The sequence below is a fragment of the Phyllostomus hastatus genome, unplaced genomic scaffold (genome assembly GCF_019186645.2).
Source record: "Phyllostomus hastatus isolate PE091 unplaced genomic scaffold, TTU_PhHast_1.1 phas_scaffold_78, whole genome shotgun sequence".
Taxonomy (NCBI): Eukaryota; Metazoa; Chordata; class Mammalia; order Chiroptera; family Phyllostomidae; genus Phyllostomus; species Phyllostomus hastatus.
Window position 1 is genome coordinate 14,841,181 of NW_025334041.1, and position 24,300 is coordinate 14,865,480.

Genomic DNA, 24,300 nt, shown 5'->3' on the forward strand with positions numbered 1-24,300 from the left:
AAGTTTGCAGGATCTCATGGGACACTTCATTAAAACACACGTTTCCAGGCCTAACCCAGTGGGCACATCATTTAACAAGTATGCGGGCGATAATGAAAACTTAGAAACACTGGCCCCTTCCCTCCTCACTCAGAGCTCCCAGGCCACTGGGAAGTTCAGTTGGGACCCAAGGGAGCCTGGTAAGCCCGTACCCTACCGATGGTAGTGACAACATTCATTCCATCAGGGCAGGAAAAGTCTAGAAGTCAGCTGCAAGTTGGAATAAACATTGGAAAGTCTTTAGGGCGCGAGAACAAAGCAGGAACTTCGGTGGTCTCTTTACCATCTCTGTAGCAAGGATGGTTTCGAACATGGAATGCTCAGGTATAGATTCTATCCCACATTCTGGGGTCCCAGCACTTGTTAGTTGGAGCCATACAGCTCTTCAAAAATGGTATTGGAGCATCTGGATCATCTAAGGGCTATAATCCTTTTCACATAAAAAAATCATTTGGCATACATATCTTTTATTAGGTAAGGTTTTATTTTCACTTCCTACATTAGGAAACTGTCCTTGAAGCGCTGTTTTTGAGACCTGAGGAAGGAGCACAGAGCTCTGACATCTGGGCCTCAAAGCGTGCCAGGTCTCTGGTTTCTTGGGTCAACCACGTATTGGGTATGAAGATGTTACCCCGCCCCGCGCCCCCGCTTGGGACAAGGAGGTCCCAGCGTGTCTGAGAATTCTGATAAAGGCTGTAGAAACACAGCTGAGGACTCCTGACCCCTCTACATACACTATTTATTCACATGATCACAATTTCTGTCCCTCTTACAATCCAACCATTTGATAGGATAATGGAAGGAATAAATAGTTTTATAAAAATTAGGCTAAGATAAAAATTAGCCCAAAACTGTTGAAGAAAACTCAAATGGCAGTCCATAAGACAGCCAAAATTGAGGGGGGAACAAAAGCATGAGGGGAAAATGCCTCTTAGGTCCGAAAAATATAAGTTTTCACTCTTTAAAAACTGTTATTTCTCTCTTTGAGAGTATCTTCTTTTACACGAAGGGAAGTCATGCTACTAATGTTTGTTTGGTGAGTAGGCCAAATATTTAAGCATTTCCCCCTTAATGGTTCTAGATATTATCTCCTTCTTAAAAAAGGGTTAAAAGTAAAACTTTAAAGGGTAAGATAGTAAAATGATGTAGAATGAAAAAAGTATTTTATTCAGTGCACACTGACAGATTTGTAGTAATTGTAGTGAAAGAAAATCACCTGCTGAGTATCGTTTTACTTAAGCTCAAGAAAAAATGTTAAATTTCGAACCTCTAAATTTATTATTGAAAGCTCTACTCCTTATATATATACATATACATACGTGTGTCTATCTGTTCTTTTATATGAACCATTCACAATTTTAAAAGACATTCTTTTCTGTATTTAACATTGTCCTTTCAAATATTTAGAAGTTCCACAGGTGGTGGCTTCAGTGGAATTTTCCCCAGAGTAAACTTCTTAGACTGAAACTGCTCTAGTTCTTCTGCTGTTAGTTGATGCTTGGGCGTGAATATTTCATTATCTGTCGTGCTGCCGTTTGAGATGGGGACAGAGGTGGATGTGTTGCTATTTCCAAAACTGTCACTGGATGGCTTGGAAAAAGTAGTGTGAGACTGTGAGCCTGGATTTCCAAAGCCAACCACAGAACTGCCGCTCCCGAAGGCTGGGGCCCCTAGAGCTCCGAGAGGGCCCGCTGCCATGGGGGCTGGGAACCCTGAAAACCCAGGTGAGCCAAATCCTGAAGCTGCAGGGGTTTTGAATGAAAATGAGGCAGCAGATGTGACCTGGGGTTTCCCGAACCCAGGAATTGGAGTAGAGGTGGTGATGGCAGGACTGGTAGAGGGAACGGCTCCAAACGCTGGCGAACTCCCGAACACAGGTGGGCTTCCGGAAGGGGCAGTGGCAAATCCAGAGCTTGCTTTAAAACTAAAATTTTGAGCAGTATCACTCATGCTGTTATTCACTGGAAAACCTACAAATAAACCAGAAAAAGAAATCTATTATAGTCAGAAATGCAGCAACATTAATATACTCCCACCCGACTCCCCTCATTTTCCCCTTATTCCTGCCATGTTTGGATGTTGCAGAGAGAGAAGATTACTGGAAGGGAGAAGAGTGCAACTGAGAAGCTAGAACAAACCCACTGAGCCCCGTTGTTCTGTCTTCCTGCTACACTGACCTCTTCTGCACCATGATTTACCTTCACTCCAGGAGGCAGCTTTGAGGAACCTCAGGGAAGTGCACTTACACTTCTCCAGGGGGAAGCTTGCCTACCCCCGGCACCCTCCCCCATGTCAAGGGAGCTGTCACTTGAGGATGGTACTACACTGTTATACACAGTGACAAGAAAGTCCTCAAAGGTGCTGCTACCACAGCTATGAAAGTCTGAAAAAACCATTCCTAAAATATATTTCTAAAGCTTGAGCCATAGGGTCTTTCAAAGAATAGTGAAGCCCATTCTGGCCCCTCCCCCTTTCACCAATGCTTGATGAATCAAATTCTTTGAAGCTCCATTATGGAAGGTGGTAGAATTTTCAAGGGTGATTTAAAATGGTACTTAACGTACCTTCAGGCTTTATGACTTGAAAACTATAAAATCCTATTTTTCAAAAATCAGTGAAATCCTGCATTACTTTATCACTTACCTGGTGACCCAAATGCTGCTGTTTGGCTGCTGCCAAATCCAAATGCAGGTGCTGCTTGATTTAGTCCATCCTTTATATCAGAGAGCTGTAAAAAAGGGCAAATAATAGAGTACTGGATAAATAATTCTCAAGTACCTTTCTGTAGGCTTTAGAGCCGAATTCAATTTTTAAAATTGAACTTAAATGCACTAAAAAATGTGAAGTTAAATGTTTAACATAGAAAAATGCCCACAATAGGAATATGCATAGAAAAAAGTATACCGACCTCAAGGATTAAGAGTAAAGGCTGATGAATTATGGTTTTAATTTTACTTATGCTTTTAAATATTTCCTAGCCCTGGCTGGTGTGGCTCAGTGGACTGAATGCTGGCCTGAGAACCAAAGGGTCACAATTTCGATTCCCAGTCAGGGCACATACTTCGGTTGTGGGCCAGGTAGGTCCCCAGGGAGCATGTGAGAGGCAACTGATCGGTATATCTCTCACACATTGGTGTTTCTCTTCCTTCCCCTCTAAAAAGTAAATAAATAATAGCTTAAAAAATATTTTCTAAATTTCTCCAATGAACACATATTAAAGTCAGAAAAATAATTTTAATAATGTATGTCAGTATCTATAGGCTGATCTGCATTTATAAAGAAATCTAGATATTAAGAGACACTACTAAAACTTACCACTAAAACCTATTAAACATTTCCTATTGCCTGCAAATACTCTATGCTCTTGCTATTTCCCGCTATAGAAATGTCTTCCAGCTCTGCTTACTGAAATCTTCACCTTCCTTTCAAAAAACTTTTCATTTACCACTTCCCAAGAAGCCTTTCCTTCTCTAACCAACCCAAACAGATGTGATTTCTCTCACCTGGAAGCCCCAATAGCCTATTTAAAAAATAAACTTTATTGAGGTATAGTTTATATACAATAAAATGCATCCATTTGATGTCTATATGTCTATAAAATATACATATGTCAATGAGTCTGACAAACTTTAACCACCACCACTATCAAGACTTAGAACATTCCCATCACCCCACAGAGCTCTCCTGCGTCGCTTTCCCGTCAGCCCTCTCCCGGCCCCCAAAGTCCACTCAGCTGCTCTCTCCCACTGTACTGAACGGTGAGGTTTGTCTCTTCTAAAGTTTCATATAAATGGAATCACTAAAGTGTATTCTTTTTTTGGGGGGGGGCGGGGGTCTAGCTTCTCTCCTTCAGTGTAATATTCATTAACAGGTAAATGAATAAACAAATTATGTTGTAATCATACAACAGATTTAAAGAATGAGTTACTGATACACTAAGCCAGTTGCGAGTGGACTGTCCAAGACCCTCACCTACAGGGGGGCCTCTAGGAAGCTGGCAGAGAGCAGGGAACGTCCAACCCTGAGGGAAGTTCTGTAGCTCTGTGGACTCAGTTTTCGCTTCTAGATCAGCTCTCAGAATGGTGATAGAGGGCCACCTCTCACCTAGGGACAGAATATTTTCAGCAAGTCCTACTAAATTGAAATGGCATTATAATACCTGAAAGGTGGAAGGGGTTGGCTGGCATAAGAGTCTAGTTATTTAGGAAGTGCGCAGTTAAGAAGGGGTGGGGTGCTGGGACGGTCATACAGTCAGTCATTCAGGAAGTTTAGGCAACTGCCACTCTCATATCCTTTTTTTAGAAAGCAGAAACATAAACCACCTGGGAAACTGGAAACATTAAATTCTAAAGGTAAATATCTTATTTTAAAATAAGGTTCTTAAGCACTTTTTATGGGGGTAGAAAAAGCATAACCTTGTTGACAGGGAGAATGACTATGCTACAGTTACGATCATGTACCTTTGGAGACAGGTGAGTATAACATAACTCCTAAAGGCATTTCTGTATAGGACAAGGAGCATATGGTAAGTCTTCTTCAGTCACAAAAGTATACATTAGTTTAAATGTGCAGTCGTATTTTTCTTTTTAAAAGTATTTATTTATTTTTAGAGAGAGGGGAGGGAGAAAGAGACGAGAGAAACATTGATGTACGAGAGAAACGTCTATAGGTTGCCTCTCACATGGCCACAACTGGGGACCTGGCCCACAACTCAGGCATGAGCCTGGGCTGATTCCCACTGACTGGGAATCAATCAAACCAGCAACCTTTCAGTGTGCAGACCGGCGCTCAATCCACTGAGCCACACCAGTCAGGGCTTGGCAGAAAATTTTAACTTTGTTTTCCAAACAGAAAGTAAAATTCTTACAAAAAAGCAACAGATAAGATACTTCCGTATAGTAAATTCTCTAGTACTCACCAAAGCTATTTTAGTTGATGTATTTAGACTTTTCAGTTCATTCACCCTGTTCTTCCACTGATTTATTAACTGTTGGATGGAACTGAGCTGAAGAGAGAAGACAGATAAATAATGAGCCAATACTGAATGCTTATATTAATCTCTCAAACGACAACTTCATGTCTTTGCCAAAATTACAAAAAGTTTATGAAACATTTTTATGGCCCATAACTTGTAAAATTTGCATTGACCTGCTCCTATTTGCCAACGATATTCCAGCTGTAGTCCCCTCTCCCTGTTCTGCAACTCCTTGAGTTACCTGGCTAAGAATCACAAGTGCCTGGCAGCAAAGTCAGTTACACTCGGAGGGGAGGTGAACACCTGCACTAGTTAGAAAGCATGATCGTGACTGTAGACAACACAAAAATCCAGTCTCTGTCATTTCCTTTAGCACCAAACCTATTCAAACTCAGTCTTTTCACTTTTGATATTTAACATGTGAGAATGTTAACCTCTATAACAGACTGCTTTATTTAACTTTGCTTTCCTAAGACTCATCACAGTTTCACTTGCATTGAAGAGACACTCTACAAATGTTTACCAAACAATGAAGGGTTTAATTTCTGGGAAAGATCGCTGGATAATTTGTAATAAAATAATGACATTCCTAGTTTCTACAGTCAAAATATATCATCACCATTTTAGATAACCAATCAATTGCAAATAAAGTAATGTAGAAAGTAAAAGTAATTTAGAAAGTAAAAACTGCCTTGTCTCGAAAAAACTGTAGACCTTACCCACTTTGCCAACACAAGCAAGACTCTACTACAGAGAAGCCTAATCTGTTATGGAGGTAGATGAATAGGAAACAAACTTACATAACTCTGTAAGTTATTGCTGGTTAAGAAGTTATGGTATTCAAGCCTCAACTCCTCTGGTGAAATGTCTGTAAAACCTGAAGTAAGGAATCAATTGGAATTTTTAAATAAATGCCAATACTTTTGATAGTACAGTAAAGCTAGAGGTGCTAGACAAGATAATGTACTAATGTGGGTCACTAGAAAATTTTCATAAAATATAAGGAAAAAATTCAATAAGAAAAAATTAGAATAAAATGTAGTTATTATCTTTGAAGGGGGATTTTTTTCTAAATATAAATGGAGAGGAAGAAAAAAACAAAGAGAAGAACAAGAAAGTTGACTATGTATACATTTAAACTTCTGTCTAAACACAGATTCTCTATGTCAGAAACTATAATAAGCAAAATTAAAAGGCAGGCAAGCTGGGAAAACCGTAACTACAACATGCAGGAGAAGAACTGATGTTAATGTATGAATAGCTCTTACAAATCACTAAGAATAGTAAGCAAATATAATAATCAGGCAATTCACAAAAAATTCAAATGGCCAGTAAATAAATGAAATAAAAAAGTTCAATTAAAAATACAACTTAAAATAGAGATAAAATGCTTTATTTATCAGACTGGCAAAGATTAAAAATGAATGTTATTTATTGTTTTTAGGAATGTGGTGAAGTGGCCCTGACCAGTGCTCAGCTGGTTGGGCACTGTCCTGCAAAGTGAAAGCTTGCTGGTTCGATTCCCAATCAGGGTACATGCCCAGACTGTGGGCCCACTCCCCAGTTGGGCCATGTGTGAGAGGTGGCCAATCAATGTTACTCTCCTCTGTTTCTCCCTCCCCTCCCCCTCTCTAAAAATAAGTACATAAAATCTTTTAATTTTAAGAACTAAAAAAAATGTGGTAAAGTAGAATGGCCTAAATGGCCATTGAGGAGATTAAAAATGTACCACTTTTACAGGAGAAAAATTGTCAATGAGCATCAGTTGCCTTAGAAATGTTCACACCTTCTAATCTCAATAGGATTTTTAGGATTTAACCTCAGGAAATAATTAGATGCATTCAATCTACTACAATATATTGCCTGGTTGTGGTATATGAAGAAAACTTGTTTTCACACAGGTATGTAGTTGGAAAAGGATGACTTTAATGGCCTCTTCAGATAATTGTGACTATTATTCCTTGATATTACACCAAAACTTGACAGGGGGTAGTTTCTAAAAGGTTGGCTATAATGTGGGTTCAAACTTGTTGTACTATTATGCTAAATCCACTGATAACTTAGCACTTAGAACGGATTTTTCAGGTATGTGTAATTTTGTAATATTACAGATTGAACATTTGGAAAACACTGGATCCCTGAGATATCCAGAACTTCAAATGTTATTTTACTGCACCAAAGTATTCATATTTGTTCATGTCGCTGTCCATCTCATTAGCAGAGACTTCCAGTATCAAGAAGTCATCAAGCTCACATTAGAAGAAAACAGTTTTCCATAATCTAATTTTCACTTGAAACCCTGAATTTTATCATTGTCAATAAACAGTTGTTCTCTATGAAGTGACAGCCTCACTTCATTTATTTTTTAAGAAAATGTCACCAAATACTTAAGTCTAAATAAGCATTGTTCTCCGTCATTCTCTCATTAAAAACTGACCTGTGGGGGAAGAAAAGCGGCTAGTTCAGCTCCCAAGTCAAATAATCACACCAGAACTTCCCCTTATAAGAAAACCCTCACATTTGAGTATGTGGCAGAAACAGCTTCATGCGTGCTTCCCATTTTGTCACAGGGTATAGTAAAAAGGTTTGCACTTAAAGACCAAGATTTAATAAAATTAATAACTTCTACCATTTCATCAAGGACATTTTTAAGTGAAAATGACACTCATTTTTGAATTGGCTACTGTTAAAGGCTGGTAACACAGCGCACTGTCTCTGCCTTGAGTTATACTTCGATACGAGGAGTTTTATGCACCCATGCTTTTGCTCTCACTGTGCAAATGTAAACACAGTGAAAATGACAATTAATGTGCTAGCATTATTATGAAAATATTTTTGAACTTTACAGCCCTTACAAGGGTCTCAGGAATAGGGTTGCTAAATTCAGCAAATAATAATACAGGATGCCCAGTTAAATCTGAATTTCAGACGTAGAAGAACTTTTTCAGTGTGCATCACAAATGTTACATGGTTATTCATATGCTAAAATATTACTCTTTGTTGATCTAAAATTTAGATAAACCTGGCAACCCTACTTAGGGATCTACAGTCCACATATTGAGAACAGCTGCTTTAGGGCATTCATTAGGCATTAGGCTCAATTCTGAACTAATTTTAAAAGGCTGAATACTTCCTCATTTTCTTTACTGAAAAATCACAATCGGAATTCTCTTATTTATTTGTATTACTTATTGTCCCCCTCCCTCAAGAACATGCTTCATAAGGGAGGGATCTTGCCCTTCTTGCTCATCACAATATTCCTAGCCTTAGAATAGGGCCTAGCACAAAAGGAAATCAACAAGAATTTGTTGAATGAGTAAATAAATAACTAAGGAGTTGTGAGACACAAATGTTCAGAGAGAATGAGCAGGCAGAACTGGGACAGAGTAGAGATCCCAGAGTTCTGAGGGACCGCAAGGACTCCCATCTGGTAGGTGCTTGCTGTTTACTCCATAGGCCAGAGGCCCAGGACCACCCAGGGTGGGCTTAGAGAAGGGTGGCAATCTAGGTTTCAGCCCAGAAAGGGCTTAGAAACAATGGACAAAAGAAAAGGGGAGGCAAAGGCATATTCTATAGAAATGCTATCCCTGCAGCCCAGCTAAAGCTCCTTACCTACAAACATCTCCAGGATAGGCCTTCCTGTGCTTTATAAAAAACAACTATCCTTAAAAGGAAAGATAGGGAAGAAAGAGAAAACAGAATCAGACAGCTAAGGCCTTAATAGCAGGCAGGATAAGACTCTTCTACCCACCGCAGGCAGCCGAGAGGTTCTGCAGGGGTACCCAGAGAGAGCCACGGAAGAGCCTCTCTGTGCCTTGGAAATGGACCTGTGGAGGGTCCCGATTTTACTATTTTCTCATGAGAACTACAAATCTTAAAAGAACTATACCTTCCAACCTCAATCTCCAAATCATGAAGTTCAGCTAGAATACTCAGGTACTTAGCTGTACTAACTACAGTTAAGTTTGTGCTTAATTTCTTTATGTGGCATTGTCTTGGTTTTAGAAAAATAAGAGTTGTAAAACATATTTTAACAAGTTTCTCAGTTACCTGAAATACTAGATTTTTTTTTCATTGGTGAATAAGCAGAGAACATCCACTGCCCTGATGATTCCCAAACCTCCATATCTTTGACAATTCCTTCCCTGACGAAAAAAAAGAATAGTTTTCATCTGCTTATTAAAATTTATCTTTTATAATTTTCAATGATTGAAATTTTAAACTGTAGTAAATATATAACTTTAGATTTTTCCATTATATTTTCTCAAGTGTACTTTAAAGCAGAAGCATATAGAAATACAAACTATATTTCATATTATAGATATATTACATATTAAAGAAGTTGATAATTTTGGTTTCCCAGTACTCTGAACCATTAACCAACACATTTAATTGATAACTATTGTACCACACATATATTAAAGAACTAAAATATAATAAAATATATAACTTTAACTTTTTAAAACTTTAACATCAATGATCATTTAACTGGGAAAGACAGAAAGTACCACGTAATATAGAAGCATAACATTTTTACAGGGGTAGGACTTTAGAGAACATTTAGTCTAATTTTCACATTTTGCAAAAGGGTAAACAGACCCATACCCATTCAGTTAATTTGTTGTCAAAGCTGTAGATAGAATCTGTTCTAAATTAAATCCTCTGTCCAGAATGCTACGATTAATAAAATGATAGATACAACAGAGAATCTATATTGAATTTAGGATTTTTATAACATCATCAAATACAGGAAGAAGGGGTTTCATTTGTTTTTTCTTTTTTAAAATATCAGTAGTATATGGTACATGGCTCAAAATGTTTACCACTGGTTCTAATGTATGAAAGGTAAGAGACCAGCAAGTACACTGGTGTTTTGTCCTAGGAGCCAGGAGCTGAGGGAAGTTGCACATGCATGGCCAGGCATTATTTTGGCACCAGCCATAAATTCTAGTACAAATGTTCTCAAGAAATGATAAGGAATTTATTCTATAATAATAAAGAAAACCAAATGAAACTAATTTGAATGAGGTAAATGAAGTAAAAGTTTTAGAAAGAAAAATATGCCCTGGCTGATCGATGTGTGAATATTGATGTTTCTCTCCCTCTCTTCCTCCCTCCTTTCCCCTCTAATAAATAAATAAAAATTAAAAACATGAGATTATGTGACCTCTAAGATCACAAGTTGCTTTATGTTACCTCATACTTTTTAAAGGTCTTATAATTTACAACAAACTTAAGCGGGACTACCTTAGAAAGATATTCACAATATAGGGTTAACAATAGAAAAGCGGAAAAAGCATAATTAGCTCCGAGAAGGCACTGTACTGATATGGAAAGATGACACATTTTTAAGTGAAATAAAGTCTAGTATGATATGTTTTATATATACATATATATAAAAATAGTGGTTATCTCTGAGTGATTGGATCATGGGTGCTTCTTCTTCTTTTTGCTTATTCTGATTTTTAAAATAATGTATTACTTCTGTTTAAAAATATATTGTAGGTACTTTTTAAAAAAATAAGCAAATGGATAAGTAATTTTTCTGAAAGCTTTCACTTACAGAAGCTTCTTTTCATCTCTCTGTGCATCAGTGCTAGGTGAAGAAGCAAACAGGTTCTGAGGTAATCCCACCCCCCTGTTCCTGTTAGTTGAAGCTCCAGAATCGAAGGAACCAAAAGACGACTTGTCTTGCTCTCTGCTGCCCCCCCATGGCGCAGGTCTGGAGAAACTGGACGGCTGGATAACACTGGAGGATCTTGGGCTGTTGGCATTCCACACGCGTCTGTTACTATCTGAAATAAACAATGAAACAAAAAATTTTACTGGCAACTCATCTTTTAAACCTCTAAAAAGTTCACTATATTTTGTCTTATTACATATAGACATTATGCAAAGATTCAACATCCCCACTCGTTTTAAATCACAAAACTTTTTCTTCATTTTTGATGTACAAAATTCAGTGTAGTATCAACAAATCACCTAATGGTCTAACTGCATTTCTGAATGACAAGATTGAGAGGACTTTAAATCCCTAGAAAAATAATGATATATTACTAAGTTCAGCTGACATAAGCTTATTAAGTAAATAACTGCTTGGTAGTGGAGTGGAGTGAAGGCATATCATCCGTTCCTTCAGGATAAAAAGCTGCCTTTATCATTCTTTGCTCCCCCACTGGGCCTGATATAGTAATAACGTCTGAAAAATGGGGAATGTATTAAAAAGTTTGTTGAAGATAAAAAGTTAGATTCTAGACTCTGTCCTTGAAGAGATGCTTAAATCTATCTGACTCAGTCTTCCCTTTGGGAAAACACATACCCACTTATCTTTCATAGGGCAATTATAAAGGTAATTTATATGTAAATAATGTGCCGAGTTCCTCTATTATGAGCAAATTACTAATATTTCATAATTATCAAAATGAGCCAACAGGACTATCATCTCTCTATATATTTTGAAAAAGTCATCACTTCAACTATCTCAATTACTCATCACTTTCTACTTAGTTCTAAGATAATTCACCTTGTTTCTCACTGAATTGGAGGTATTCTGTTAAATATTAATATATACAAATGTGGAGTGATGGGAGATACACTCGCTTATGAAAATTCATCTCCCAAATGTAAAACTACCTAACCTAATAAAACCAAGGAGAACAGGCAGCAGACTGCTGGACCAGATCCCTCAAGTATGGATTAATGATATTTTATTTTTCTAAAGCTCCAAATCCTTTGGGAATGAAACAACTGAAGAAATTCAATTCATCTTCTGAATATAGCTTTTAGCCTTCATACTTCTTCATTCCAGAAGCATTCGCTTGCTTCAGGTAGCTAAATACACTGTTTGTTTGACGAGTTTTATTACACTTCTTTCCTCAATTACTCTATCCATTCAACGTTTATTTTCTAACTATTCCATGTAGAAGGAGTCTCCACAGAATGTCAAATATTACATTCTGTTGTTAATGGAAGTGCGCTCACATTTATCAGACCCTGAGTCCAACTTTTTGGTTTGGAATATTTCATTAGGTCTGCTGGTGGTAATGCAAAAAAGACTGCCTTCAAGAAGAGGGACTAGGTGAGAAAACGCAATGCAACTCCAGGTTGAAAGGGCAGATACAGAATATCCCCAAAAACGGGCAAAGAGGGGAGAGTGCGTCAGGGGAGTCAGCATCTCGTGATGCCTTTAAGGACGAAGTTCTAATTCTAGGAAAACAAAACTTCTTCATCTGACCATTAAAACCCTGTGTTGTACTATGGTTTCATGCCTGATCTCTCCTCGAAGACAGTGCTTTTCGCACCATCCGTAAGTGATATAATGAAATATGCCAACACCTTCGGCATTCACTTAGGCCAGGGAAGCAAGTCAACGTGGTCCTCCACACCCCGTTCCCTCGTAGCCCAGAGTTCTTAATCGGGCATCCCATCCTCCCAATTTTGCCCCAAATTTTATGAGCATGTGCATCAGTCTGAGGAGCGGCTCTGTAAGCTATTTATTGTTATATTTCCAAAGACGTTCGCGACTTCCTCAGAGACCCCTGACTCTGATTCCAGTTGCTAGCCTCTCCCTCGAAAACCAAGTTTAGTAAAAATTATATTCGAGTAAAGGGTTAAAAAACAAAAACAAAAAACAAGTACCCATAAGAGTATAGTAAAGCAAGGAGGCGTCTGGGTCGACCTTTGCCAGTTCTCCGAACCACTGCCACTCACCGACAGGGTAGTTTTGACCCGTACATTTGACTTAAAACTCATTGTTGGCATTACTTTTCAGAGCCAAGCCCCTGCCTTTGTCCGCTCAACAAAAACCGACCGAGTGCCTCATACGCGAGTAAACACGTCGGAAGGAGACTGTGCTGGGCGCGGCGGTCAGAAGTCCCCTCACCGGTGCGCCGCAGCGCGCGCCGAGCCCCACGCGGGACGCCCGTTCCCCACCGGCTGGCCCCCACGTTAGGCCCAACCCAGCTCGGCTAGAGGTGGCGCAGGACTGAGGGCGATCTCACTTGAGGGCTGATGCTGCCGTCCCCCGCCCGCACTCCAGGCACCGGGATGTTCATTCCAGCACCGCTCTCCAAAGCGACACCGGCCTTGAAGGAAGAACTGACAGATGGTCATTGCGGCGCCGGAGCCGACCCAACGGTCTCAGTGAGCGCCCTCAGCGAGGGGAGAGCCTGGAGATTCTAAAGCAACCGAAAGTTCCGGTCCCGCTGCTGTGACATCATCTCATAGCGCCCACGCAGGGCCGCGGGTCTTTCGTCCCTCCCCCACTGCTATGAGAGGCGTGGGTTTTACCCAATAGGAATTGTGAAGAGGGGGGCGGGCCTCCTGTACGGCGTGAGGCCGCGGAAAGCGCAAAGATTGAACCGGTACGTTGAGAAAAAGGCAAGTTTGGCGCCGTTGCATTGCTGAGGGAGACTAGAAGTCGAAATGAGTAGAAAGTGAGACCATCACACCTAGAAGTGAAGCAAGGGCGGGAGAGGAGGATTAGCTGCGGTTTGAAAAACCGATTGTATATTCATTTGCAACAGCTGGGAAAGTAAAAGTGTGCCCAGCTATTCATAAGGATAGAGTGTCAAAGGCAAATTGTAACGGTAACGGGAAAATGTTTAAGAACCGACTGCACCTGAAAGGTATTGTAACAGCCCTCATTTCTTAAATGGTATATGTTCTTACACAACGAGAAACCTTGTTCATTAAAGTCCACATAAACGTTGCTGTTTGAAATTATATCAGCAGGAATGAAACTTCCCACTCTTGCTTGGAGGATCTAAGACACAAACAGGGAAGCGGTTTCGATTTCTACCCAGGGGCGGAGCTCAGATAAGGGACTCCCCAAAAGAACATCCCATATTTTCTTTGTCGTTTCCAAGGAGACATGACCTTACATCCATTTCTCAGTCCAGGTCTGATGTTGATGCCTTTACACACAGCTGCTTTACTTTGAGTCTGTCAATACTGTTTCATTTAAAGTTTACCTAAAGTCTACCTTCCCCCCAAAGCCTACAACGCTTTTTATGGTGAGACACCCTACAGTTCTGGTGTTCAGTCTCTTTGATTGCGACGAATCAATGAACCTGACTTTTGTTGGGCTGCAGGTTTGTCTCTGGCTTTTAGGACAGCGATTTTCAGTCAGTGTGCTGCAAGGATTTTTAAAACATGCAGTACCTGTTTAGTTAAGGTCAATGACCTCTCTTCCCTTAGATTGTCAAGTTAAAAAAAAGAACAGCCAGCACAACAATAACTGTCCAGTGTGAATGAATCAAAATTAAATCTATTTTTTTTGTCAACAAAAATGTATATATTTTTGGTGTGCTGCGCAATTTTAGTAATTAGTTTGTGTTCCATGAGTTGAAGATGGTTGAAAATTCCTGGTTTAGGTTGATTGACTATTGAACTTGCTCATATACTTTGGATTTTTGAGGCCAATCCAATCTACAGGAGCAGTGGGAATAACGGGTGCAACCTAGCTTATTTTTTTAAAAGCAGTTTAATTCATTTATTTTACAACAAACTTAAGATTACAAATAGAGTACAAAGAATGTGTTTTTTCACCCTGAGCCATTTGGGACTGTATTGCAAACCTAACGTCCATCACCCAAATACTTATTTCCTACAAATAAGGAAATTCTCCCACTTAAGCACAATATAATTACCCAAATCAGAACATTAATATTGATGCATTAATACCATCTGATCCTTAGGTTCCATTTATATTTTGCCAAATGTCCCAATAATGTCCTTCAGAGGAAAAGAATCCAGTTCAAAATCATTGTGGACTTATATTTCTTTTTTAATTTAAATTTTATTTTTCAATTACAGTGTACACTCAATACTATTTTGTATTAGTTTCAGGAGTACAGCATAGTGGTTAGACATTCATGTACTTTACAAAGTGTTCCCCCAATAGTTGTAGTACCCATTAGATACTGTATATAGTTATTACAATATTGTTGGATATTGTATGTTCCCTACGCAGTACTTTATATCCCCATCACTATTTTGTAACTGCCAGCTTTTCCTTCTTAATCTCTTCACCTTTTCCACCCAACTCCCCCCACCCCAACCTGCTCCTCTCTGAGCCTGTTTTTATTTTGATTGTTTTTTGGTGTTGAGTTGTATAAGTTCTTTATAAATTTTGGATATTAACACCTTATCAGATGTATCATTGGTGAATATCTTCTTCAGTTCAATAGGTTGTCTTCTCATTTTGTGGATTTCCTTTGTTGTGCAAAAACTTTTTAGCCTTCATTTCTCCTCCTTGCCAGAGGAGATATATCAGAAAAAATATTTCTAGGGGAGGTGTCAGAGATTTTACTGCCTATGTTTTCTTTTAGGAATTTTATGGTTTCGAGTCTTAACATTTAAGTCTTTAGTCCATTTGGAGCTTATTCTTGTATGTAGTGTAAGAAGGTGGTGTAATTTGATGTTTTTGCATCTGTCCAATTCTCCCAAGTGCGTTTATTGAATAGACTATCTTTACTCCATTGTATGTTCTTGCCTCCTGTCATATGTTAATTACCATATATGTATTGCCTTACTCATATCTTTATAATTTTAAAAATTGAGAGAGAGGGAGAGAAACATCAATTTGTTGTTCTACTTATTTATACATTCATTAGCTGATTCTTGTAAGTGCCCTGATGCAGGATGGAAATCTCAACCTGGGCCTGTCAGGTAGATGCTCTGATCAACTGAGCTAGCTGGCCAGGCTTCATCTTCTCCCTCCCGTTCTCTCTCTCTCTCTCTTAATCCTCACTTGAGGACGTATTTACTGATTTTTGAGAGAGACAGGCATATTGATTGGTTGCCTCCTGTACATGTCCAGATCAGGGGTGAAACCCACAACCTAGGTCTGTGCCCTGACTGGGGGACTGAACCCACAACCTTCTGGTGTACGGGACGATGCTCCAGCAAGCTGAACCACCTGGCCAGGGCAGGCCTCATGTTTCTTTGGACTCCACACTGGAACTTTTCCTCAGTCTTTCCTTGACTTTTGTGACCTTGACACTATTAAAGATCCTAGCTTGTTATTTGTAAAGTTCCTCAGTGAAGATTTATCTGTTTTCCCATGACACATTTCTTTTCTAGTGGAGAGAAAAATTCAAAACCCAACATAAAAATGTTCAGAATAGGCAAATCTAGAGAAAGATTAATGGTTGTCTAAGGCTGGGTGTTTGAGGGGTATAACTGAGTTGAATAATGTCCTCCCAAAAGTTATGACCACCCAGAACTTGAGAATATGACCTTATTTGGAAATGAGGTCTTTGCAAATGTCATTAGTTAAGATTAGGTCATACTGGATGGCAGGTGGGGAGAAGGTAGGCCAAATCCAATGACGGTTGTCTTTGTAACACCGCATAAAGCCAGAGACACACAGGCAAGAAGGCCATGTGAAAACAGACACAGTGAATGAAGGGAGGCAGTTACAAGCCAAGAAACGGCAAGACTGTCAGCAGCCACCAGCAGCCAGGAGAGAGGCTTGGGTAGTTTCTGCCTCAGAGCCTCCAGAAGGGAGCAACCCTGACAACCTTGATGCAGGACGTCTGGCCTCCTGAACTGAGGAAGAACACATCTGCTGTTGTAAGCTGCCACGTTTGTGGTGCTTTTTTGCAGGAGCTGTGGGGAACTGATACACAGAGAACCTGGGGGGGTGACTGCGACTGAGTGTGGGGTTTCTTCCTGCAGTGATGAGAACGTTCCAAAATCGTGGTGATAGTTGCACAACTCTGTGAATGTATTAAAGACCCTGGAATGGTGCACTTCACATGGTGAACTGTTTGATATGAGACTTATATCTCAATAAAGCTGTTATGTACATAAAAAACCTACATAAATACAAATACCATTATGCTTCTCACAGTTTCATTCTCATTTAAACATTTTTAGTGTTTAAGATTATAAAACTCCCATATAAAGAAAACAATGAAAATTTAAATAGAAACACTGCTTCACAAATTTTAAAAACAATAATGAACACATCTAAAATAAAGAACAAATAAATTTAGCAGTCTATTTTAAGTTAAAAATATTTAATATTACCAGGTAAAAACATTGATGGTGACAGCTTTATATGGCTCATTCCATACATTTCATAATGTAAAAGGACAAAGCATTATGAGGAAAGAAATAAGTAGATGGGTTTATAAGAGACTTGTTTACCACATAAAAGCAATTAATATGAGATGACAAATATTTAATTCAAATTCTTACAAAACTTTAGACACAGTGGGGACAAATATCTCCAATGTGTCTTGCTAAGGAAATCATGTACCTTTATAATCCATAAGAAGTTCAAAGTCAACACTGATCAGTTGTTGACTTTGATTGACACTGATCAAAGTCAACACAATCAGTGCTATTCTAGTGACTTATACATTTGCTCTAAATAGTTTTATTTTTGGAATGATACTTGGATTTTATTTAAAGTGAGGATTGAAGAGACAATCATTTATTTTATTGGTTGATTTTAGAGAGAGAGAGAGGAAGGTGATGGGAGGGAATGGGGGAGAGAGGAACATCGATTTGTTGTTCCGCTTATTTATGCATTCATTGGTTGATTCTTGCGTGTGCCCTGATGGGACTGAACCCACAACCTTGGTGTATCAGGATGACAGTAACCAACTGAGCTACCTGTCCATGGTTGACATGTAATCATTTTTGAAAGCACTGGATAAAACAGTGATATAAATTAACTATGGGTGCTAAGCTTGACATTTGTTTAAAAGATGGAATATATTTAATTGAATATATTTCATCAGGTGTATAGTACATTTTTTAAAATCCCAAAATGCGATTATGAAGTTTGTGAGAGAGTATGTGTATGCCTTGACTCACTCTGCCTTGCTTTTAAAAATGGAACACACTTGGCACTAAATGCAATGAAGGAAGACAAGCAAAACCATGTGAGGCTAAGCTGCTCTATACTGTTTCTTAGTTCTTGAGTGAATCCAAACAAACAGACCTAATTACACAGCACTTCTGTGATGTATGAAAATAGAATCTAGAGCTAAGATGAGACAGTTTCACTGAGGAGCCAATCCCCCACTCTGTCATAATCATAGTTACAAATGCGAAATTCATTTAAGAATTTGTACTTTCACTGATGCTCATTATTTTTCAAGTTTTCTTGCTAGATATGTTCATGATTATGTGGCCGGCTAAAATAAGGTCTGTAGTCAAGTAAGGAAATTTAAATAAAATACATGTATTTTATAAGGATCTTTCTTTACTTGGAACTTCCTTCCAAAAAAAACAAAAAACATCCCACCAAATTAAAACTTTGTAACCAAACTCTTGGAACAAAGCACTGGTGGCCATAGTTTTGGGTTTCCAAAGAGTCTTGAAGTCCACTCATTTTTCATGTTTCAAGGGTTTCTTCATTTGCTCCACAAGTATCAACAACACAAATTAAACAACTTGTTACTGGAAAAGCCCGAACTTTGGAGTTGGCAAACCATTTGTCTGTTTCAGTATTATATTCAAGGATGTGTCCTAATCGACCCACACCTTGAAAACCAGCCAGAACATAAACTATAGAGCCAACTGCTGCACACTTCACTGTCACACCCTTCCACGGCATCGGCGAGACCATCTTCCATTCATTTAATTTAATATCATAATACTCCACATTGTCCAGACCACCTGCAAAAGGATAAAACACAAACACTGTACGCAATCCAGAGAGCTCTTAAAGTAATAATTCTTTGCATTTTTCCAACACTTTTATTATGAAAATTTTCAAGCATGCAAAAAAGGTGTAAGAATTTTACAGTGCCCACATATCTACCATTTAAATTCTTATGCTTACCTTAACACAGCAGAAATTTAATTTTTATTATTTTCAAATAATAAATATTTAATTATACAAAATTAAAAATTTTCTATCTGTTCTAGAAGAATAAAAAAGTATACCAATCTGAGTTTTCCTTTGGATTAATTATAATTATTCAAATGTCCCACTTTGTCTTTCTGTCTTTCAGTAGTTTACAGAAAATAGCAATGAGCAGAGAGAGGAGAAGGGAAAGAAGTTATTTTATTGTTGCACTTAAGTAATGTTTAAAGGTCCTGACTAAAATGAGGTGATGGAGTATATATAGATTCAGTCCAGATTTCCCTTATTTAAAGCAATTACTGAAGATTTTAGTACATTATTTAAGACAATACAAAGGTTTAATTCACTCATTTAAAAAACAGTAGTAATGTTTTCATGCAGTGTTTAAAAATGTTTAGGAAACTTTGCTATTCAGAGCCTGGACACAAGTCCTAAAACCTGTATTTAAAAAGTTTAAAAAGTATTTTTTAAAACTTTGATTATTTCTGTCACTCAAGAGTTCTTACGCTAGTGTGATGCCATACCCCAGGAGCACTTAGAAATGTGTGGAAGCCATTTGAGACAGTTACCCTGACTGATGGCCATTCCCCACATTTCATGAAAAAGGATGTTAAATGTGCTCCAATATTTCCTAAAATGCTAGTTCCCAGAAACTATAAAAGTAAGTATAATGATATGTGTGATGAATGCTTGTATCTAGATTTTAAGAAATGTTTCCATAATTTAAGATAAGAAAATAATCAGCAAACTCATCGGGAAGGTTGCACAGTGAAGTGACATCACACACCTAAGCCATTCTGACCACCCACAGCAAATATCTTATCTTTCACAAAGACCAGTCCGTGATTCTTCCTGGCCTCAATCATTGGACACAGCTCAGTCCATCTGGGGAAAGAAAAGGAAGGTTTCAGTATGCTTGTTCACTGGCAGTAAAAGGACTCATGCTGATTCATAAGAAAGGCCAGCTGCATATGTGTACACACGCGCACGTGCGCGCGCACACACACACATCTGGAAGGCTAGAAAACAAAAGCTTCACAGTGGTTTGGAACAGTTTATCTACAGATGGGTAAATACGGATTTTATTCCCTTCAGCTCTGACAGGAAATGAGATATAGAGGATATCTGGAGACTACTAACATGTCTTTGGAAGAAATCTACTTCCTGTAGTTCACAATGCCTTGTAAAATGGTATAAAAAATGAAGAGAAAGATACATCAAAGACTATAAAGCACAAATAGTGTCACGTGGTTTTAATTAAATGTATGTATGAGTAAGTGAAACACAAACTTATCACAGGTCTCTAGCAAATTGGCAAATAAAGGGACGTGCTAATTGTTGAGTAGCAGAGGTGGTGTAAGTACAGTGACATGAAACTAATGAGGAAATGAATGCAGAAGAAATCCCAGTCAGACCTCTTGTTCACACTCAAAAACATACAAAGAACTTCAGAAAGAAAATTCACTTGCTTTTTATAGGATTGTTCTTCCCTTACCAGAACAAGTTATTGGGTAAATGTTTTCAACTTAAATGTTGTGCCAATGAGCTGCACCTAAACTCTTGTGCTCTCTTAATGAACCTGATGATCTCAAGACATTTCCTAGTCTAAGGGAGGGGCTCCCACAGGGTGCAAGGTGAAGCCATTTCTTAAGCTATAGGAAGAGTCCAGGCTGTAAACATGCCCCTGACTTTGGCACATTTAAAAGTGTCTGTGCATTCTTAATACAAGGCTCCTTCTGCACTTTGACGTTCTTTCATTAAGCTTACAGAATACAATACTGTGAATTAAGAGTTTACAGAATACAATACTGATAATACATACGTTTCTGTGGCAGGATCATAAACTTCACAGGAATTCAACACACGGCCAGAAACATTGTTCCCTAAGCTCCCACCACAAACATAGATGAGGCCATTGGCCTCCACCATCCCGTGGCTGCAGCGCTGGGTCAGCATGCTGGGCTTCGTGTGCCAGCTCTCAGTCCTCGTGTCATAGCACTCAAATAAATACAGGGCTGAGTTTCCTGTAAGAGAAGAGGGCCCCATCATGCCTGCTGCCGTGTGTGTGTGTGTGGGCTTGGGGCGAGCTGACTGTAGAGTCGAGTCAGTGGCTGGAAGAAAGAATTTAGGGTTATAGAGTCTTCTCTATACTCAATCAGTAATAGCAGCAACATGTAGGAATAGTTGGTAGAGACCTTGGAAAATATTCACAGCATACATTGGAGAGACTTATTGGTAATTAAATTTTAGAAAAAGAAATTGGTTTTATTTTAAAGAAAATTAAATAAGAAACTTTATATATATCTTTAAGCCCAGTTGTGCATGATAGGAATTATCAAACTTTGAAATGTTTATACAGAGGAGAAAAGCATAACTATTTACAGATGGTAAACCCATACCTTAAAATACAAAAATTACTATCTGGTAACATGCTGAGACTTATCATTTAATATTCTATAACAGCCACTGCACCATTAACAAATTGCTCTTCCTGACTGCTCTCAGTGGTTGTGTGGGTAAGCCCTGAAGTCACGCTGGTCCGTTCCTGAGTATACGCTCAAGGCATCGCTGTATGTTTCTGGTGTACTTTGATTATACCTTTTAATGGCAAAACATATATTCTGTTTTTCAACTTCTGCATATTATAGGAGTCCCAATGACGTTTCAGAAATGATACTATCAAAGTGCTTTTCTTCCAAGAAAAGAGAAGTTAGAACTTGACCAAATTATTTCTCATCTGCCGTTTTCTGAACTTTGCTAATGCTAAAAAACAACAATAACACACTGCTGCCCTTATAATTCTCAATCACAATCAAAATGTACAAAAAGCAAAGATCAGAAAGTAACAAACAGAAAAAGCAATGGTCGTGACTAACAACAACTTCCTTTTTTAAAAAATGTTTCCAATTTGGTAGGTTTAATTGGTTGACATTAGGAGAAATATACAGTATATGGCAGAAATAAAATCTATGTAAGTAAAATACTGACTTAAGAGTAAATGAAGTTATCTATAATACTTGCTGCAAAAAGTGTATTTATAGAACAGTTAATTTTTATTATTTTTAGCATTTATTGTATGTATTAGACATTCTGTGAAAAATGCTTTTAAATGAGAAAAATCATCTCTTAAATCACATTTAGGAAATCGTATTTTTTCTTGTATTTATCTGGGAGGGGTAAAAGCTTAAAACATAAATATGCAGAAAAAAGTAAAATATTCTCTGGGCTAATATAAAAATTATCAAAGAAAATATTAAGACAACATTTAAATTCCATATTTTAGGTTTACTCAGTATTCCTAGTTTTCCTTGTCAGCCCATTATTTGGCTAAAGAAATTACTTGAAAAGGTGAAAGCATATAAAAGCTATTATGTGTCTAGTCTTCACCTAGAATATTCACTTAGACAAATTCTTCATTACTAGACTTACTGGGGTGGGGGATCACTTTCTAAGTTACATAAATTTGTAACCAGTATGCTGTACATCTGAAACTAATATGATAGTGAATATCAATTACAATTAAAAAATAAAAATGGAACAAACAGAAAAAATTATTCATTTTGAGAAAGACCACTACTGGACGCTTAATATCAAGAAAGGTTTTTACCTCCGTACCTAACTATTCTGATCAATGAACATAAAATACCACTATCAAAATGTACAAAAAGCAAAGATCAGAAAGTAACAAACAGAAAAAGCAATGGTCGTGACTAACAACAACTTCCTTTTTTAAAAAATGTTTCCAATTTGGTAGATTTAATTGGTTGACATTAGGAGAAATATACAGTATATGGAAGAAATAAATTACATTAAAAAGATAAAGAATGAAGCAAATGAAAAGTTCATTCTCAGTTTTTTTTATGATGCAAAGAAAGGAAAGATAATACAAATTTTAAAAGCTTGAATGTAGAAAGAGGACTTAAAGCGTTTCTAAGTAAGCCAAACTCTGAAATCTTTAAAGCAAATAATACTATGTATCAAAAACAACTAATCTAGAACTAAAATCCAGATGTTGTCAATGAAAGCTTCGTCATGACAAAAATGGACAATTAATATAATCTAGGAAGTTGAAGTTCTTATAAACATTTTAAGGAGTAAAGTAAGCCTTCAGGGAAATGGGCTGCAAAATGTACCATACACATTTAAATTATGTCAAAAAGTATCTGAACAAATAACACCAACAGTTTATTTAAATATGAAAGCTGAGATACTCAGCTTTAAAGCACATGCCCCAAACAGAAACATGAGTCCAGTCCTTACCGACTTCGGAACCGCCAGATGTATAAATTTTGCCCTCTGCGGCACAGGCAGCCAGGCTGTCTCGAGGTGTTGGGGGTCCCAGTTTGGAATACCAGCTATCCTTCACGACATTATAGCAGTCCATTCGTTTAATGGGGAAAAGCTGAGAGCCACCCAAAATGTACACAACATTGTCCCAAAACACACATGCTGCATCTCTGCGTTTTTCAAAGGGGCAGCGGATGTCTGTCCAGCTATAATCCTGTAATAGAAAAGCACAGGAAGCTTTCAGTGATGGGAAAATATAATCGAAAAGGATAAGGCAAAGATGTAGTTGAAAAATGCAAAATATAAGAATATGTTAATTTAGGAGAGTACATATAAAAATGTTTGGTTTGAGATTATTAATCTAGTCTGTGTGATTTATTTTTCAGAATGTTGGCAGAAGTCAAGAAGAAGACAGTGGCTGCTTTGGGTCCTTTCTGGCTCTGAAATGAATTCTAATAGATTTGGATGCATCGTCATCATCTAGTCTTCTATTCCTGCTGGTACTGAGGGTAATACAAGAAGATTCTAAAACAAGTAGGTTTGTTATTTTAAGCAAGCTTTTTTCCAAGTATCCTCAATACCTTCCCTGCCAGATGTATAGAGTGTTATAAAGAATCGGTGGTTAATATGGAGTTGAAACTGCCATTATCTTTCTGATGTCTAAAGCTAGAAAATATTTTGTGGACTTTCTGTGAGATATTAATTTTCTGTAAACATTCAGTTGAGCCACTGTATTCAGCCGGATGCTTAAAGCTGTGGTACTTACTATGAAATACTTGAGTACAGTAGTTCCCCATTATCCACGGTGGGTTTGTTCCAAGACCCCCAGTGGATGCCTGAACCCCTATACATACTATGTGTTTTCCTACACATCCATACATACATACCTATGATGAAGTTTAATTTGTCGATTAGGCACAGTAAGAGATTAACAATAACTAACAATAAAATAGAATAATTGCAATAATATACTGTAAAAGTGAAGTGAATGTGGAGCCTCTCAGAATGCCTCACTGTGCTGCACCCACCCTTCCTTTTGTGATGAGGTGAGATGGTACCATGTCTGCGTGACGAGGTGAAGCGAGGTGAGCGATGCAGGCGTTGTGACGCAGTGTTAGGCTACTATTGACCTTCTGACGAAACGTCAAAAGGAGGATCACTGGGCCATGAC

At 38.1% G+C, this 24,300-nt stretch overlaps 2 protein-coding genes and 1 long non-coding RNA gene across 6 annotated transcripts in view; 1 reads left to right on the forward strand and 2 right to left on the reverse strand.

Annotated features, from left to right (window-relative positions):
- Window positions 1-1,293: 1,293 nt before the first annotated feature.
- On the reverse strand, window positions 1,294-13,212 carry NUP42 (nucleoporin 42). Its single transcript, XM_045828082.1, has 7 exons — window positions 13,015-13,212; window positions 10,578-10,809; window positions 9,065-9,159; window positions 5,815-5,891; window positions 4,958-5,044; window positions 2,683-2,767; window positions 1,294-2,009 (listed from the first exon to the last, which is right to left on the reverse strand). The coding sequence occupies exons 1-7, from the start codon at window positions 13,124-13,126 to the stop codon at window positions 1,435-1,437; spliced, it is 1,263 nt and encodes a 420-aa protein (XP_045684038.1). The 5' UTR covers window positions 13,127-13,212; the 3' UTR covers window positions 1,294-1,434.
- Window positions 13,213-13,342: 130 nt separating this feature from the next.
- LOC123811764 overlaps window positions 13,343-24,300 on the forward strand; it is a 65,274-nt gene continuing 54,316 nt past the window's right edge. The window contains exons 1-2 of the long non-coding RNA XR_006784436.1: window positions 13,343-13,377; window positions 23,516-23,663. This is a non-coding gene — a long non-coding RNA (uncharacterized LOC123811764). The remainder of the gene's footprint in view (window positions 13,378-23,515; window positions 23,664-24,300) is intronic.
- KLHL7 (kelch like family member 7) overlaps window positions 17,024-24,300 on the reverse strand; it is a 54,366-nt gene continuing 47,089 nt past the window's right edge. For all 4 annotated transcript variants that reach the window (XM_045828220.1, XM_045828221.1, XM_045828223.1 and 1 more), the window contains 4 exons: window positions 23,103-23,343; window positions 20,665-20,866; window positions 19,630-19,727; window positions 17,024-18,652 (listed from right to left, as the gene is read on the reverse strand). In XM_045828220.1, coding sequence (XP_045684176.1) covers window positions 18,369-18,652; window positions 19,630-19,727; window positions 20,665-20,866; window positions 23,103-23,343 — 825 coding nt within the window. In that variant the 3' untranslated portion in view covers window positions 17,024-18,368. The remainder of the gene's footprint in view (window positions 18,653-19,629; window positions 19,728-20,664; window positions 20,867-23,102; window positions 23,344-24,300) is intronic.

Coding starts and splice junctions, on each gene's coding strand:
- NUP42 (XM_045828082.1), bottom strand. CDS start 13,126: ATGACCATCTGTCAGTTCTTCCTTCAAGGCCGGTGTCGCTTTGGAGAG. Junction 10,810..13,014: donor ACGGCAGCATCAGCCCTCAA/GTGAGATCGCCC, acceptor TGTTTATTTCAG/ATAGTAACAGACGCGTGTGG. Junction 2,768..4,957: donor CATCAACTAAAATAGCTTTG/GTGAGTACTAGA, acceptor CCTTTTTTACAG/CTCTCTGATATAAAGGATGG.